Below are 18,210 nucleotides of genomic sequence, written 5' to 3' on the forward strand. Positions count from 1 at the left end.
TACGAAGTTGAACAAAGGTACAAATTCAGTCTTACGACAAAGAAAAACAAGTTTTCAGTTCTCAAACAAAGTAACGTAATTATTTGTTTATTTTTACAATAATAATGTTAACTGAAGTTTCAAACACGACATAAAAAAAGCTTAATTGTTTGTAAACATAAACTTATTTAGTTTGATTTTGTACTGTACATTTGCTAAACTAACAACAATACTATGTTTAATTCGATACATTTTTTTTTTTAAATGAGTGCGTTCCTTTGTTCTGTATGCATACCAATAGACCTTTTAAAGATTATTAAGTATGTGTTTTTTCTTAGGGTTAGTAGATAATTTTGTTATACATTATCTCCTTTAGATTTTTAAAAACAATAATTATTATAATTATGTTTAAAGTTTAAAAGTTTTAAAACTTCAAAATTTTTGAAAATAATTATAATGAATTTAAATATATAAATTTAGGTAGCGAAGTATAGTGTGTTCTTCAGACCTTATCATTTTACTTGTCAGTTATTAAATTCAAATTGCATAAACAAAGATCACTAACAAAAACTACTTTGCAAAAAAGTATTAGCCTTAAAACTTTACTGAATACTGATCAGTAGGCCAACTGGAAACATCAAAAAAATGGGAACTTATCTTTTAAAATTTGTGGGTAGAAAGCTAAGGTTCTAACGCATTTATTGTTTTATACTAGACAAAACAAATCATGTATAACAAAAGTTATGTCAGCTGGCACAAGGCAACTTGAAGGTGTTTTGTTTAGTTAAAGTTTCAATATCTTAAAAAATCAAAAATAAACAACTAAATAAAAAAATACTTAAACACAAAAAAAAGTTATTTTTTTCAGAGTTTACAATAGATATTTTCAAGAATTGTTTATTAAATAAAAGAAACCTTTAAATATTTTTTAACTTTTCTTTTTTAAAAAAAGTTAAAAAACAAAAAAAAAAGTATCTTATTCATGAAGTTTTATCGACATTATATTAAAAATTTTAATATAACAATATATTGGTAACATGGACCATATATGTTATATAATTTAAAATTATCAGATTTAGAACATTAAAAACCCAAGAAAAAAAACCTTAAACAAACGCTGTAATAGCGTTTAAAAAATTAAAAACAAAAAAATAGTCTATAAAATTATATTAGTTGTAACAGTTTTATTAAAATGGTAACACTAAATTACGTATTATAAGTAAAAGTAGTTAAATAGCGAAAATATTGTAGTAACTTTAATTAGTTTTATTAACATTATTTTTCAGAAAACGTAAAACATCGCTTGATCGCGGAAGAAGAGATGAAAAAAATGTTGACCAGCAGTGAGTTACAGTTCATTGGTTGGAACATTTAATGCATGTTTGTTGAGTTATTAATCTTTACGCAAAACATTAGAAAACACATCTATTGTGTGTATTGATTTTTTATGATAGAATCAAAAAAAGTATAAAAGTTTAAAAATGTCAGAAACATCAGTGGTATGATTTTGTAATAGATAGAAATTTGAAACTTTCTTATGCTTTTCTGTAAAGTTTGAATAGTTTAAGTAGTTTTTAATGTTACATTTGTAAACTTTCGACGAGTTTATTTGTTTTGATACCTATCTTGTCGTATTGTAAATTAAAATACCATTTCCTCTTATACAGTACAAATTCACACATAATGATCAGTAGTTGATAACTTTAAGTCTTTTGTTTTAATTTATTAAAGTTTACAAACTTTTATGACGACAAAAATATTATATAAACCAAAAAAAACACGTTTGCAACAAACTTTATTACTAAAGTAATTTTTTAATTTTTGCTGTTTGATTTTTATAAACTTAAAAATTAATCATTTGGTTTAAATGTTAAATGGTTATGCTTTGTTGAAATTTGTACAAAATATTAAGATGTAAATGTTTAATTAAGATTTTTATTATTTCAGTAGTTTGTTTATACGACAATATATTATACGTTCTTTAAAATATTTGTTAAGTTTAGTAAAAATAATTTGAGTTTTATTTATCAAGAAGTTTTTAATATCTTATAATCTAACTTCTTTCTATCTCCGGTGCCCAATACAATGCTAACCCCTTTGTTCAGACAGTGAACTGTTAAACTTTTAGTGAGAACAAAATTATTGTAAAAAAAAACAATATTATTTCTGCTGTTTTTGACCTGAACAAATGCACGCTTTTTATTTTACAAGTACATCGTTTTATTAAAAACATTTTCAAGTGAAAAACGGCTTATTCAAATAAAATGTTATTATAAGTAAATGTATTCTATTTGGATAAACCGTTTTTCACTTAAAAATGTTTTTAATGAAACGAAGTACTTGTTAAATAAAAACCGTGTATTTGTTCAAGTCGAAGACAGTAGAAATAATATTTTTTTATTACAATAAAGAAGTTTTCAAAACTTCGTTTAATTTTCCATTCTTATCTGGCAGAGAAACAACTCAACCCATTTTGTTTTTTATACGAAAGAAACAGTTTATAAATTTCTTTTATGATCTTTTTTTATTTTTTTATTAACATTTTCATGAAGGTTTAATTTTTCTTTATAAACTTAACGAACTTAATGTTAAATAATTTAGTTTATAACATTTATTTATTCTAATCTACTTATAAAAAAGTTTTTTATGCCAGAATTAGTTATCAAACATTTTTAGTACTTCTAAATTGATTTCGTTGTAAATTATTAGCAAGTATGCGTGTAGAAGTATACTGTTTTCCAAAAATAACTTGGTTTCTTTATACAAAAAATTAAAATTCATTATTATACTTTTAGCGTTTATGTGAAACTAAAACTATTTTAACTATTTCCAAAAATAAATCTACAGAAATTTTAGATATAATTCGTAAATCGAATAGTTACTTAGTTGCTGTTTTACCATAGTCGTAAGTTGTCTTTAGCTATTTTTGGTCGATTTTTATAAATTTTATGTGCTTTAGTTCAAAGATTTTTTCGCAGTATGTCTTGTACTCTTTGGTCGAAGCATTTTAGATTTTAGGCTACCTTTTTATGCGATTAAAAAAGACTAATAACAACAAGGCGTTTAAATCGTATTCATGATAGTTTAACAATGACCGATTTTAAAATTTAATACTTTTTAGTTTTTGTTTGAAAAACTGTTAGCTTATTTATTTAAAACTTCAAAAACATTTAATATTTCATAACATGCAATTTAACCAAGCGTTAATTAATCAACACTTTTTGTTTTCATGTTACGAAAACAAATACAATATGTTTTGTCTTTAATAATTTTAAACCAAGAAAAATATCTAATGCCAATAGTTATTTAATAATTTAAAGCCTTCAGGAGATTATCTTGTGTTTAATTTTATTTTTTGTTTCAAGTATCTACACTTAGTAAATATTGACGATATTAGCAAGTTTTGTTTATATTTTAATCGAATTATTTGTATAATGGACAGACAAGCTCTTTAAAAAAAGCTTTGTTTGCTTAAGAAACTTTAGAAAAAATAGAATTGCATTTGTTATTTTTCTAATAAGTTGAGATGTTAAAGGTTACTATAGCTTGTGCTTCTTTTCTTAAGTTTGTAATATCAATAGACGTCTAAAAAAACAATTTAAATAACTACAAAAAATCAGCAAATCTCAGAGCGTTGAAATTTTTTGACTGAATTTTATTAATCGAAATTCTTTAGAACCCAACGAAATGAATAATGGACAGTTTCTACTGATGTTCAACTCACTTTTCATAATGGTTTGTGTCTGGATAATAAGCAGCAGTGGCTGCCTCGATGAAACGACAAATGTTCTGTATTCTGTAAAAGAAAAGTTCGAATACAAAATACTCACAAGCTCTAACGCAAAAGGTAATTTTGTTTTGTAATTTACAATTGTTAAAGTTTAATTACTATTTTTTTCCTTTTTTTAGTGTTATAATTTTAAAAACAGTATTTCAACTTTTTTATAATTTAATATGATTGAGATAACACTCATGAGTAAAAAATAAATAAAAGATAAGTTTGAATAAAGTGAATTTTTTTTTACAAAAAATAACAAAGCTTTCGACAAGCTGTTGCTAAATATTCATATACACTCAAAATATAACTTGGTTATATTTTTAAAATACTACACTTTAAGTCGTTTTGATTTATGTGATATACTAAAATTTAAAAAATCTAATAACTATAGGTTGTTATTTTTAATAGAGCATTGTATGATTTATTGTTATTAACTGTTGTGAATTGTTTTTCCTGTCCATTGCTTATATCTGCAAAAGCATTCATTGCTGAGTATTCTACGATACACCAGAATTTTTAAATAGATCATGTTCGACTGCAAATAAGAAACAAGTCAAGCGTGTAATAGTGTATTCAAATCTAAATGTTGAATTTTCGCTAACCTTCAATAATACTGAATGCATGATCAACTGCTCGGAACAGAAATAATGTCTATTATTTTAAATTATTGAACCTGAAGTAGAATATTAAATTTAATGTTTTGTGTTTTTACTTTTTTGAAACTTTACATTTAAATATCATGTTTTATATTTATAATTGTTTAACACCCTCAATCTTTATAGAATAACTAAGTTTTTTACAAAACAATTATTTCAAAAAAAATATTGATAAATTAATTTAACAAAGTAAAAAAACACAAATAAATAAAATTTTAAATTTTGTACTGTGCTGACAGCCAAGAAATTAACTAAGAAAATAAGTTCTTTACTTCTTAAAATTCTTTAAACAAAACAAGTCTTTGAAAAAGAAATAATTTACCAATAAAAACTTTTACATTAATCAAACTGTAACGCATTGCAAGTTATACAATTGGTAAGACTTCTTTAGAAATATTATTATAGTTAAATGATTTAAAAATCAATGAATTTTATGTGAATATTTAACAGTTTGACTTTTTGATTACGCATGCATGTATACTTGAGTAATAATATTTTTGATATGAATTTCATCATTTTACTTTTTGAACGAAGAGTTAAAACTTGTTGAAGTTTCAGATGATTATTTTTTAAGATAAAAAAGTTTAACTACACGGTAATTTAACACGTGTTTGAAAAATAAATAAAAATTTCAAATGAGCTTTGTAAGTTTTTTATGTAAGTACAAGGCTGACTAATATATTCAAAACACTTTTAGTTTACAAAACAACGTAAATACTTTTACAAAAATGTGAGCTAAATGAAGTTTCTAAATTTGTTGTAATTTCTTAACGTAGAAAAATGTATTCAAACAGTTCGGCAAAAAATGTACTACAGTAATCTTAAGAATTTTTTCAGATGTTTTTATGTTTGTTTAGTATTAACTTTATCATAAATGTATAATATAGTTTTAAGACTCCCCATTAGTATATATGAATGTTCAGAAAATGTTTTGTTTATAAATTAGCTTTTAAACGCTTCTTTTTGTTAAAGTTTGATTTTTCGCTGTGTCTTATTTTAAATATGTGAATAAAAAAACAATTTTAAACTAGAATGTTACATTCACAATTGTTTTAATTCTTTAGTGTTTTTAATTGAATAGATTACTACCTCAGCGAATTAAAGTTCTCAACACTTGAAAATAAAAGCAGAAAATATAAAACTTGTTTTTAAATGTTTTTTTATTTAATTTTAATATTTCAATGTAAAATTAAATCTTTGAGAAGTAATTAGAATCAAATTAGTTTAAATTTGTTTTTTATAAACTATTATCATTCTTTGTAGCTTTACATCTGTATTAGATTGAATAAATAAACAAACAAAAGAGTTCAATGTCACTTATCTGTTTGCCACTACACATTTAACAATAATTATAAAAAAAATAGTATTTAATTTGTTTTTTAGGATTTTGAAATTTGTTTTAAGTTTAAAGTATTTTGTTTTTTAAGTTATTACCATATATGTACATTTGGGTTTAAACAAAGTTACTTCGATTTATCGTACTTTTTATTTTGCACTATTTCTACTTTGATACAAAAATTGTGGTTTTTGAAATTTAGGTAGTTAGCAATATATAATAGTTTACGTTTAAGCAATATCTCTTATTTAAGACTTATTAACAACTTGTACAATAACATTATAAAACGTTACGGTTTTGTTAAAACAGACGAAAACATCCCAATGAAAGTTGAACGTGAAGACAATGAAGTTACAAGCAAATCGTTGCCAAAATGTTCCAATGAGATTAAAGATTTAAAACTCGTGGTTTGAAATTTATTTCAAAATTTGCTGAGAAAAGTTTTATGGTTTTTATTTTAACTTTTAATTTAGAACGTTTTTCTGTTCAAAAGAATGCATTTTATTTAAATAATTGAATTTTATTTTTAGGTTAAACTATAAACGTTGAATAAAATTATGTGTATGTTTAAAGAATAGTTATAAAAAAGTTATGTTTTAAAACTTTATTTTTAATCAAGGGTACTCGTTTAAAACATATTTTTTGCACAGCAATACACTAGAGTTTAAGAAGATAAGTTTTTTTATTTTAATTTATTTACTGATTATAACTCACAAGTTTAAAATTAAACTAGAATGTATATATTGTTAATGTATTATGTAGCTTGTTTTACTTCATTACTATGCTATTTAAATATTTAAAAAACCTAACATTTTATTATATAACTTAATTTAAAAAGTTAATAGTAATCTTTATTAGAATCTAAGTATTTGTTAAGCGTAGTTTAATAATAACTGAATTAGAATACTTTCAATTTACCTTTAAAAACATGTTGTTAGATGTTAGTTGACCTCAATCGAATTAAAGTGAGACAATTAATTTTTAAACAAACCTCATTTTTGTGTTAAACAATTTTAACTGTAACAGATTCACTTTAATAGTTTTTATAGGTCGTTCGCGTCACAATTATTGAGCGAAAATAACATAAATAAAGCTTTAATTATAAAACTACTTTAAAAAATTAAAATGTTATAAATTCTATGTTACTTCAAAAAAAAAGAAAATACGATGTATTACAGGATTTAAAAAATCTTTATTTAATAAGAAATTTTTAACTAATTCAGGGTCCTTTGAAAATAGAATTTGAAGGGGATCCACCGACATTTAGCGAATTGGAGACAAAATACCCTGAAGTGAAACAGGGTGGATTTTACCAGCCTTCAGACTGTATTGCGCAACATTGGGTTTGCTTATGACGTCATAATTATTTCATTATTTTATTATTCTGCTTGATTCATGCAATGTTACAAAATTTTATTTCAATATCAACAAACAATTTGAATTAACTTTTTTTCAAATGTAATTTATTGTTTCTTATTTAGAACGCCATAATAGTTCCATATAGAAATAGAGAATGCCACCTGAGATGGTTCTTGGAATACATTCACCCAATCTTAATGAGGCAAAAAATTGCATACCAAATTTACGTTATTAATCAGGTTTGTCCGAATTTAAAAAGTCTTTCACCATTATCATTTTTGTTTGTTTAGTAGTATCTTATGAAAACATTTTAATCGATTTATTTGTTTGTAATAGGTTGTGATAACTTAAAACAGATAGAAAACAAAAATGATTAAATTCAAGCACAAACAAGGTCTGTGTTAACAACTTAATTTTGCTAAAAACGGCACAACAAAACTTAATTAGTAAAAGCTAACTACTTTTAGTATGTTTCAAACCTTTTATTTTTTCCAATCTATTTTGAAAAACATTAAACTAATGAAATAGAATAAGTAGTTTTGTATTAGATATTGTTGTAAAAATATAAGAAGATAATGTTTTTGGAATCTAATTGCTAATGATTTAAAGTTTATAACCTAAAAACTAAACAAAAGTTTTACTTTTGAATTAAACTACTTTTTATCTTAAGTTATTTTGTTATTTGAATATTTAAACTTTTTTTTGTATATACGAAAATACCTAAATCTAAAATTATATATTGTAGTTAGTGCTAAAGAACTTTTTTATTTTAAAAAATTACTTAGATAAAACAATTAAATACTTAAACTTAAAGCTTTATGGGAATTTAAATAAGTTTCACTTAGAAATTCCTGCAATGAAATTACAATATTATAAAGATAAACTATATTTACAAATCCCTACGTAAATTTGTTATTTGTAGTTTCAATAAGTATTAGCTTGGTAATTTTTTATAATTTAAACCGTTTTCATCTCATGTATCAAAGACAATGTTAACTCCTTTGTTCAGAGAGTAAATTATTCCATTTTTAGTAAGAACAAAACTATTGTAATAAAACAATATTACTTTTACTGTCTTTGACCTGAACAAATGCACGCCTTTTATTTCACAAGTTTTTATTTGAAGTTTTTGGTTTTATTTAAAACTTTTATTACTTTTACCAGTAAAGCTGAAATAGTTTATTTAGCTAATTAAGTGCGATAAATACTGAAACTTAAACAGTATGTAGTAAATCGAGCAGAACACTTTAAACAAAAAACAGGTTATTAGGCATGTGATGGACCATAAACCAATAACACAAACACGTTAACACTTTAACTTCCAAATTTAGCACATTCCTGACCAGAATAACCTCGTCTAAACAATTTTAAATTATTTATCTAGATTCTAGATAAACTTATCAAATAACAAACACATTAACAAATCAAAAGGCAGAAGACCAAAGCCCGTTCAACCGAGCGAAACTGCTGAACGTGGGCTACGTGGAGTCCCTGCACGACCACCAGTGGCAGTGCTTCACCTTCCACGACGTGGATGAAGTTCCCGAAAACGACAGGGTGCTGTACACCTGCCCCCAGCAACCCAGGCACCTGGCCCGGTCCGTTTCGAACTTCAACTACCAGCTGCCCTACAGTTATTTCTTCGGTGAGTGGTTGCAAGACTGTTTTGAAATCTAAGAAATAATAATAATTTTCAAAATAAAGCCTAGTTTAGCATTTAAAAAACTGCAATGACTTTAACGAACATTATCAAATAAATTATTTCGTATTTTTTTATTATTTCTTACATAAATAAATGGGTAAATTAAAGAATAGCTTTGTAGAGAAGTACTGAAGTAATGTTAATCCAATGATTTTTCTTTAATAAAAAGCCTTACTTAGCAGAAACATTAATATAAAACACATGAAAACTTTAAGATAGTACTTTGAATTGTTTTATTATTTTATTAATTTTCAGATTTTTCCGATTTAATTATTTTTGTTAATATTTTGACAAACAAACAAACTTAAAAATTTACTCAACAAAAGGCGGAGTATCACAGCTGTCGAAGGAGCATTTTGTCAAGGTCAACGGCTTTCCCAACAGGTAAGAACATTTTTTTAAATCTATGACGTCACATTTACGCAATTATGACATCACACAGATACTGGGGGTGGGGAGGTGAGGATGATGACATGAGCAAACGTGTGACCGGATCAGGTCTGAAAATAACCAGGTATCCCGTCGACATTGCGAGGTATACATACACTATACACATTTTTCACAATGTATATGATGTTTTTGGTAAAATGTAAAATAATATTTATAATACGTAATACTTAATTTTCATCTGTGTGCTTTTATTTAAAAACAAACTTAGAGCAAATACTGATTAAATTATTGTTAAAATTAACTTTAATTAACATTAAATTTGCTTATGTTTTTTATATCTTATTTTGTAGATTTTAAGAATTATACTACTAAAATTCTATATACTTTTTTCTTTTCAATTATTGTTGGCAATAAAACATTAGTTTGAGTTTTAAGTGTAAAAGACTATCAACACGTTTGACATTATTGTTTAAAATAAAGTAATTCATTTTTTGTTTGAAAATATTTAGAGAAAGCATTGAACTTTTATACTGATAGATTTAAAAGGTTTAACGAAAGTCTATAAAGGTGCAAATTTAAAATAGATGTTCTATTTTACTAAACACAAAAAACTAAAAAAGTAGTAATTGCATTCTTGTAACGCGAGAATTTTCTATTAAAAAAGACGAGAAAAAGCTGCTCAAGGCATTTCAGCGACGAAGTAGGGGGCAGGGCAGTTTTATTTGTCGGTCAGACTGAATTAAAGGAAAAATTGGTTCGCGGGTCGATTTAGTTTTATTAGTAGGCCACGTTATTTAAGAAAGCCATCCTAAAAAAGTTTATAAAAAGTTTTCAATAGCAAAATTGTATTTAAGTTATATGTTCTTTTACACTACTATGCAATTAAAATTAAGTTAAGAAACGTTTTAAAGCATTTGCATTTAAAAATTCAGATTTATCTGTTTCGAGCTAGAAAAACGTCGCGTCCTAAAAGTTAGGCTTAGCGTGCTATAAGTTGCAAATTGTATTTCGAGTGCAGTTTTGGTAAGTAATTCGTTTCAAAAACTTTGTTTACTGGTGACTGACTGTTGTTGTTATGTTGTTTTTTTTTTTAATTACATCAAGTGTTTAGGCTTTTATTAATTGTGTTTGCGTATTAATAACAGTCGCATTTTAAAATTGTTTTTTTACACTGTGTAGTATTTAAAAGTACATATTGCTGAAAAGCTTAAAAACATAAACCAGTAGAAGTAAACCTTATAGCTTGATAAGCAACCATTGATAATACTCGCTATGTTGTTATTAATGAAACTATTTTTTTGATTTTGTTGTTTTCGAACTCTTTTGTAGATTTAAATACTTTGAGGTTTACACGTACTAATAAGCTGACTTTAACTTTGTTTACATTTTTTCATATAGATTTGTTGTTTTTTGCTAACAGCTATGAAAATCTCAGAATTAATAGTTATTTGAACATGGTTTATATTTAAAAAGGTGTCAGAAACAATTTTTTTAGGTATAAAATGCACAAACACAAGAGAGATAAAGGAAACAAAGACAATCCGCAAAGATTCAATTTGCTTAACGATTGGCGCAAACACAAAGATACAGATGGTCTCAACTCGCTTGTTTACAAGGTTTGTTGTTTCTTTGGCTTAAAATTGATTAAATTTATAAGCAAAGTGTTTTATAGTTGTTTATAAAAACAAGTATTAATAGTTTTTTTTTTACAATATTTAAAAATTTAGTTTTAATTGTTATTAATTGCAATAATTATAAAAAATCAATCTTTTTTTTTGAATACAAAAAAAAAAAAAGGTTTAGAAAATTTATCATTTACCAGTTTAAAAAATGACTGGTAAATTTTAAATTATGTTTCAATATGTTTTTACTACTAATAAATTTTTACTTATAAGTGCAACTAATATTTTTTTTTAAAACTTACAAGAATTAAAAAAACAGGTTTTGGAAGTGAACAGGCAACATTTGTACACTAACATAACAGTAGATGTTCTCGATACTCAACGGTAGTTCTTAAAATAAGTATAAAACCAAAGTTTTTTTGAGTAGTATAGAAGTAATTTGTAATTTACATGCGAAGTATTAGTATTTATGTACTTATTACACTAAAATTTCAAAGATTTTTTTCACATAACTTTTGAAAACTTAATTGTTTACATATTATAACGTAAAATAAACGAAGTAGCGCGTACTATAAAAACTAACATTAAATTTAAAATAAAGTTAATTTTTATCAGCCATTTCATTTCTCTTTAGTCAAAAAATAATGCAATGTCTATTACTTGCTAAATTTTATCAAGTTGCAGTTAAGTATTATAGCTTTTATTAGAATATTAAGTTTTTTTGAAACAAATTAAAAAGCATACACAACATTTTTTACCAACAAATAAATGTATCTTTAGAAAATACATGCTACTTTGTGAATTTTAAATTAGTACTCTTAAGTTTTTAAAAAGTAAGTGATATTTTCTAAGTGTAACTACTTTATTAAAAAAACAAAATATTTAATATGTATTTATTTTTACTGTAAACTTGTTCTTTATTTTTCTTATTTGCATTATTTTTTTACTTATTTGCAAATAACTACGCATTTTAAATATTAACAAAGATTGCTTTAACTTATACATTAAGTCTAACTTGAATAAGTAAACAATTAAATTGTACTTTAGTAACATATTTGTTTTTTGAAACTGACTTTGTATTTTTAAGTGTATAAGTTAAAGAAGCTTTTTTAATTTCTACCAACAAATTACTATGCACATTTATTTATATGTTTTTTTTTTTTAGCTTTAACAGTTTTAATACATAACTTTGATCTGTAGATGCTATTACATTCTTTGAAATTTATAACTCGTAATAAACTTAATATAAAAAAAAATAATTTTAAACTGATTCATTTGTTTTCATCTTTACAGCGACTCGTTTAACTAAGTTTGGTAATTTGGTTTATTATTTTTTGATCTTATGCTCAAAGTTTTATTGAAAAAATTGCATAAATATTTTGAATAGTTAATAAGGTGTGATACAATTTACAAGCTAATTAAAACTACTAGCAACAGGGGAACGGGTCATATAAGCATGGCGTTAGTTAAGCACGGAGTGACACTTAAATTAACTTTATAACTTTATTTTCTTTGCTTAAATAATATTTGTACTTCTATATCTAAAAATTTAATAACGAACATTTAAACTAAAATTTAACAAGCTTTAAATGTGTTGTAAGCTTTAGCTTTAATTAAACTAAAAATAAAAATAAATTTATAAAACTTCTTAACTAATTTTAGTAAAGAATTTTTAACTTTTTTTTTTACTTTGATATTCTAGACATTAAACTATTCCTATAAACCTAACAATATATACAAGGTCTAACATCTAGATTGATTCTTAAAAAAAATTTTAAAAAGCTTTTTTTAATTTTAATAAAGTTAAACTTGTGCGTAATTTTAAAATAAAAGATGACATATATAAACGTTAATAAAAGTTGATAAACAGTTTACCTTTGTTTTTACAAGCTCTGATATATTTATTTCTTATAAAATATCTACTTGCGTCGTTTTATATATAGCTCTAAATGTCAAAATACATAAAGATGTTAAGTTTCTCATTTTTCTTTATGCACGCATCTCGATTTTTTTCTTTATATTTATCTATGTGTTATAAAAACTTTATAAATACTACAAGAGTAAATAAATTTAATTTAACAATTTTTCTACCCGTTAAGCTTTATTATTATTTTTATTATTTCGAACCCTTTAAAAACAGCTTAATTTATAGTGCTACAAGTAATAACTTTATTGATAGTTTTCTTTTGGACGATTCATTCAATAGAGTTAGAACTAATTTTTCCGTTTGTTAGTTAGTTAACTTAATAATTATTAAGCAATTGAAAATCAGTTAAATGAATATTTTAATATATTACAACTTCGCCGTGCTAAGATGTCACTCTCTGCTAAATGACGCCGTGCCAAAGTGTCACTCCGTGCTAAAGTGACGAGCCGTGTTAATGTGACGCTGTACTTTTATGACACCTATCCTGAAATTTTAGCCTCTTTTTCAACAAAAAATAAAACTAATTTGTATATAAAAGAATTTGATGAAAATGATTTAAGTAGCAAAAAAACACATAAGGGAATAAAAGAAACGTTTACGAAAGCTATGATGATAAAAATCATTACAGATACTATGTTTGAAACAATTAATAAACAAATATTAGAACATCGAGTGTTTTCCTAAGTTTAAATTGCTAAAGTAAAGGCTTGTATATTAATAGTCAGTCTAAAGCATAAATGTTATTGTAAAAACGTTACATTTCTTAATAGTTGTTCAATTCTAATTTCAATTGAATGTACCTTTACAATTTATTAAAAATTGTTAAAAAAAGTTATGCTATTTAAATCTTGGAACCTAATAAGTTCTAAAACCAAGAAGACAATTATCTGTGAATCGGTTTTACAAATATTAAATCGGTTTAACATGATTTTACTAAATACCTAAAATATTTGTTTAAATGTTAGTTTTGAAATTTATAGTTATCCTTTAAAAAGTAATTTGTAAATGCTTCATTTAAAGAAATAAAACCTGTTTTGATATTTGACTTTCTTTGAAAACTATCAATTTATTTTTGTAGTAAGAAATTTATAATACGAATACAAAGCCAAACTACCTTTATATGAGTATCAAGATATTTTTATACTTTTTTTTAAATATAAAAGGTCTCATCGAAACTGTCATTATCATCAACTGAGTTTAAAATATTTACTATTTGACTACAAAAATTATTGTTCAAACGTTTTTTAGGTAAAAAGGTAGAAATTAAAATTTTGTAAATTGTTTTATGAACTAAATTCTGTTTTTGAGTTTTTGATTTAAGCTTAGGTATGTATATGTAACTTAACTGTTTTTGCTGTTTAAGCGTTTAGTAATTTAAAGTAATTAAAAAAAAAACTAAAAACTAATTGAATATCAATGCTTAGTCGTTTCAAAAGGACATGTGTTTATTATGTTTTAAAGTTAGCATCGTTTTGTTAAATAATCATGGAAACAACATAAGTTTTAAAAATTCGAAATTTTATATACTTGATCTTTTCGAAATATACTTAAAAATAATTATAATAATTATAAATTCGAAATATACTTGATCTTTTAGTTTTAACAATTTCTGAGAAAGTTATTTAAAAATGAAAAAAGTGAAGTCAAAACAATTTATAAAATTTGACAAAATTTGCTTTATAATTCTCATAAAAGTTTTGAAAAAAACTTCAACAGAAAACTTATTATTATTCTCACAGTATATACTTTAAAGCTGTATTTATTAACGTATCGTGTAAATGTGTATCTTACACACTTTAAGTATTGATAACAAAAAAAAAGTATTTAACAAAAATATTGTTATGTTTTATCTCAGTCGTTTATTTATAAGAAATATATGTTATTAACATATGATACATAGTTAATGATTGAAAAATTTATGTATAGTGGTTTTTAAGCAAAATTTTTTTTTTAATGAATAATAATCTTAAACTTTTTTTAGTTTTTCAATTCATCAATTAAACTTTTCTGGTCTGATTGTTTTGCATAATCAGCTGTTTGATTCCCCTCTGAAAATTTGAATATGTAATTAACATTTGTAAAAAAAGTATAACATTTTAGTAACAATCAATTAAAAAACAAAATTAAAAGGCTTTAAAGACAGTTTACTTATCTTAAATTTAACTTTATGTTCGTATCTGACGTTGAAAAACGACCTAAATTAATTTTAATTTTACCTTTATACAAGATTATTATAGTTTGAAGTAATATTACGAACCATTTTCTTTAATCACACACATTTCTGACTTGATTTCTGCTTCTACTCTATAATAATCATCAGAACTCTGCAAAAAACAATTAAAAAATTACCAAGTTGCCTTATTACAGCTTTTAATTTAAAGTTTAAACAAAAAGCTAAAAATGTACAATTAGAAAAATTTAGGGTCGTGTTGAAAACTCAAATTTAGATAAGAATCTATAAACAACTAACATGTTTTATACAACATAGAAGTTTGAATGATAGTATAATACTTGCCGAGAACAACAAAAAAACCGTTACACATACAACCCAACTAATTATGTTGAAAAATCCAACCCAACCCTGAATAAAAATATTATATTTTAGTTAAATAAATGAATTCAATTAACAACTAAAGTAAAACAGTAGTAGTGATGGAAAAAAAAACTTTAGTTTAAAAGTTGATAGTTCTTTTAAACCACGATTTCTACCAATGTTCTAGTAAAATAAGAACTCATTTCAGGTTGTATGTGTATTTTTTGTATAAAAAACATTACTATCTAAACTTTGTCTTGTTATACAAAAGGTTCCAGCTAATTTAAATAACCAAATTGAACATTGAAAACTACTCACATGATATGCCGTTATATAAAAATCAGGGTAGTTGTTTGAAAAGTATACTGTCCAATATATATTATCACAGAGAAAGTATGTAATCGCTATAAATCCTAAGATTGCTAAAACCAAATGTATGGTAATCTAAAAAGTAAGTTGAAGTTTCAAATAAACTATATCTTATGTTTTTAAACAAAGGTTTACGACTTTTATGTTTAAGAACTAAATTCATGTTTGACAAACGCAACGACCGCTAGTAGTTTTAGTTATTACACTTAGAAATCATAGTACATTTCAATTCTATTAAAAAAAAAATTGTATAGTTTAATTTTGACAATACAATAAAATAAAAGTTTGACTTTTTGAATTCTAGATGAATAAATTAATTATTCTCCTAAACTAGTTGAACTTTAAACTTGATTTTATAAAATATAAAGCAATGCTTTTAACTCAAAAAACAGCTAGTATATGTTTTCTTAATATTAAGCAGGGTTGTTTTAAAGTCAACATTAAGCCATATAGCCGCGAATTATTACCGTGATAAGTGCAATTTTAGCCATCAGGGGTCAATAACAAGTAAAAAAGTGGAAAGTAAATGACTAGTTAACTTTTAAAAGAGCAATTTAATAAATAGTGATTTTTTCATTTTCTGTCAAGCGGGCGAGAAATATGAGTTTGAGGTTCCTTGGTTTAAACTAAATTGGTAATTGAAATAAAAGTTGTGCAACTATAATGTCTTTTGGTTGAATTAAAACTTTAAGTTTTGATTAGAAAATTATAGAAATATTATTCTGTAAGAAGCTTTTTAAAAATAGTTTTAGTTTAATAAATATATGTCTCTAACCTTAGTTCCTGTTAAGTTTTTTGTTTCTCTACACACGAATACACCAGTGAATATCGTCTGTATCATTTTGTTTTATTAATTAGACTTTTACCATTTTATAGTAGATTTTATTTTTGCTTGTCTTATTTTATATAACGTTTTAGCGTTTATAATTATTTAAAACAAATAAAACATAGAAAGTTATAACTTACATAGAGTCCAGTTAGCAAAGACAGGTACCAAAAATCATAGAAGTAAATAGCAGTGAGATAAAAAATTGCCAACGACAAATCTAAAGTTCCGACTACTACAATTGCTTTCTGTGCAAAAGCTTTATGTTAAATATTAGAGACATATTTTTAGACTTTTAAAACAATTATTTGCTGTAAGAACAACTTTAAAGTATAGAACAATTTTATTAGCTACAATATTTAACGTTGTAATAAATTGAACAAAAACTTAATTTAAAATGCTACATTTTATGAACAATGTAAAATGTAAAGTTTACTACAAATAAAACAAGGTTTTTAGTTTTTCAGAGTGTTTCTACTAAATGTAAAAATATAAATAAATAAACATTTAAAAGATAAAGATTTACTAAAAAAGTTCACATAGTTATAATGACAGAAACTACGTTTTTCTGTTTTTGTTACAATTGAATCAAAATTAGAACTTGTAAATATTTATAGATATCATTGTTTATATAAAAAGCAATAAAATAAACATTATAAGCAGGTCTTAACTTTTTAAGCCTTAAAAACATTTTTTATTTAAATCGTAATTATAAGAAACGGTTGTATAAAAGTTGTTTCTTACCCCAACTATAGTGAGAAGGTTCATTATTGTTTTTGCCACTTGGCTTGCTGATTTGAAATCCTCCATGTTTTTATATTAGAATATATTTAATTTTTGAAAAAACTTTAAGAAAAGCTGTAACATTTAAACATACTAAGAATAAATGATAACAGTACAGTTTATTTTTGTCAAAGCAACTCTAGTATTTTTAAATTAAAATAGTATGTTGCAAAACAGAAAGTAAATATTTTGATTTTTAATTATGTATAGCTTTTTATTCAAAACTTAAACCGACTATATCAAAACAAATACTTAAAAATTTAGAGTTTTTCATCTTATTTTTATCAAAGAAGTAATGTTCTTACTATACTTTATAAAAATTGTACCTAGAAATTAGTTTTTTAAATGTTTAACAAGACCTTAGTATACGTAAAAAATAATAATAAAATATAACTTCATTTTAATATTTTTAAAGTCGAAAATGTATTTTTAACGGGTAGCTATCAAATTTGCACGAGTGTACGAAATTTCACGAGGGCACAAAATTGTACTACGATCCTTTTGCACGAAGACACTTTTGCACCAGCAGACAACTTTGCACGGAATGATTTTTTTTTTACTATCACTGTCAACCCTTGGTCGTTAGCTTTTTTTAAATTTGTTTTCACTTATTCTTTTATTTATAAGGATTTTTGTTAGTTATTTTCAAAACTTTACTATCACTGTTACCCCTAACCCTTACCCTCGGTTAGTAACTTTTTTTTTCTTTTAGTTTTTTTATTGTTTTATCTTTCAACTTCTTTTTTCTGTTTTTTTTTTTGTAAATACTTAATTTCTGATTTTTTACTATTGTGCAAAACTAATTCTCCGGGCAAAATTGTAACTAGGGCAACATTGTCTTCATGCAATATCGTCCCCTCGTGCAAATTTGTCTTCTTGCAAAAGTATCTTCGTGCAATTTTGTGCACTCGTGCAATTTCGTCCCTCTAGCAATTTTGTACTCTCGTGCA

The 18,210-nt window shown here is 24.4% G+C and overlaps 2 protein-coding genes across 3 annotated transcripts; one reads left to right on the forward strand and one right to left on the reverse strand.

Annotated features, from left to right (window-relative positions):
* The first annotated feature begins 1,295 nt into the window (after positions 1-1,295).
* LOC145837759 (beta-1,4-galactosyltransferase 1-like) lies at positions 1,296-11,619 on the forward strand. Of its 2 annotated transcripts, none has more exons than XM_082945201.1 (10): positions 1,296-1,359; positions 3,656-3,826; positions 6,059-6,156; positions 6,973-7,092; positions 7,231-7,347; positions 8,540-8,753; positions 9,137-9,194; positions 9,253-9,345; positions 10,696-10,816; positions 11,142-11,619. In XM_082945201.1, exons 2-10 carry the CDS (start codon positions 3,667-3,669, stop codon positions 11,208-11,210), a joined length of 1,050 nt encoding a protein of 349 aa, XP_082801327.1. In that variant the 5' UTR covers positions 1,296-1,359; positions 3,656-3,666; the 3' UTR covers positions 11,211-11,619. The 2 variants fall into 2 exon arrangements, with proteins under 2 accessions (XP_082801327.1, XP_082801326.1); XM_082945200.1 differs by lacking the exon at positions 1,296-1,359 and adding an exon at positions 2,826-2,884.
* Positions 11,620-14,998: 3,379 nt separating this feature from the next.
* On the reverse strand, positions 14,999-17,335 carry LOC145839122 (uncharacterized). The gene is made up of 6 exons (XM_082946732.1): positions 17,222-17,335; positions 16,618-16,725; positions 16,427-16,483; positions 15,601-15,726; positions 15,220-15,330; positions 14,999-15,073 (listed from the first exon to the last, which is right to left on the reverse strand). The coding sequence occupies exons 1-6, from the start codon at positions 17,285-17,287 to the stop codon at positions 14,999-15,001; spliced, it is 543 nt and encodes a 180-aa protein (XP_082802858.1). The 5' UTR covers positions 17,288-17,335.
* Positions 17,336-18,210: the final 875 nt, after the last annotated feature.

Source organism: Thalia democratica, chromosome 6 (assembly GCF_965202585.1).
Source record: "Thalia democratica chromosome 6, ktThaDemo2.hap1.1, whole genome shotgun sequence".
Classification (NCBI taxonomy): Eukaryota; Metazoa; Chordata; class Thaliacea; order Salpida; family Salpidae; genus Thalia; species Thalia democratica.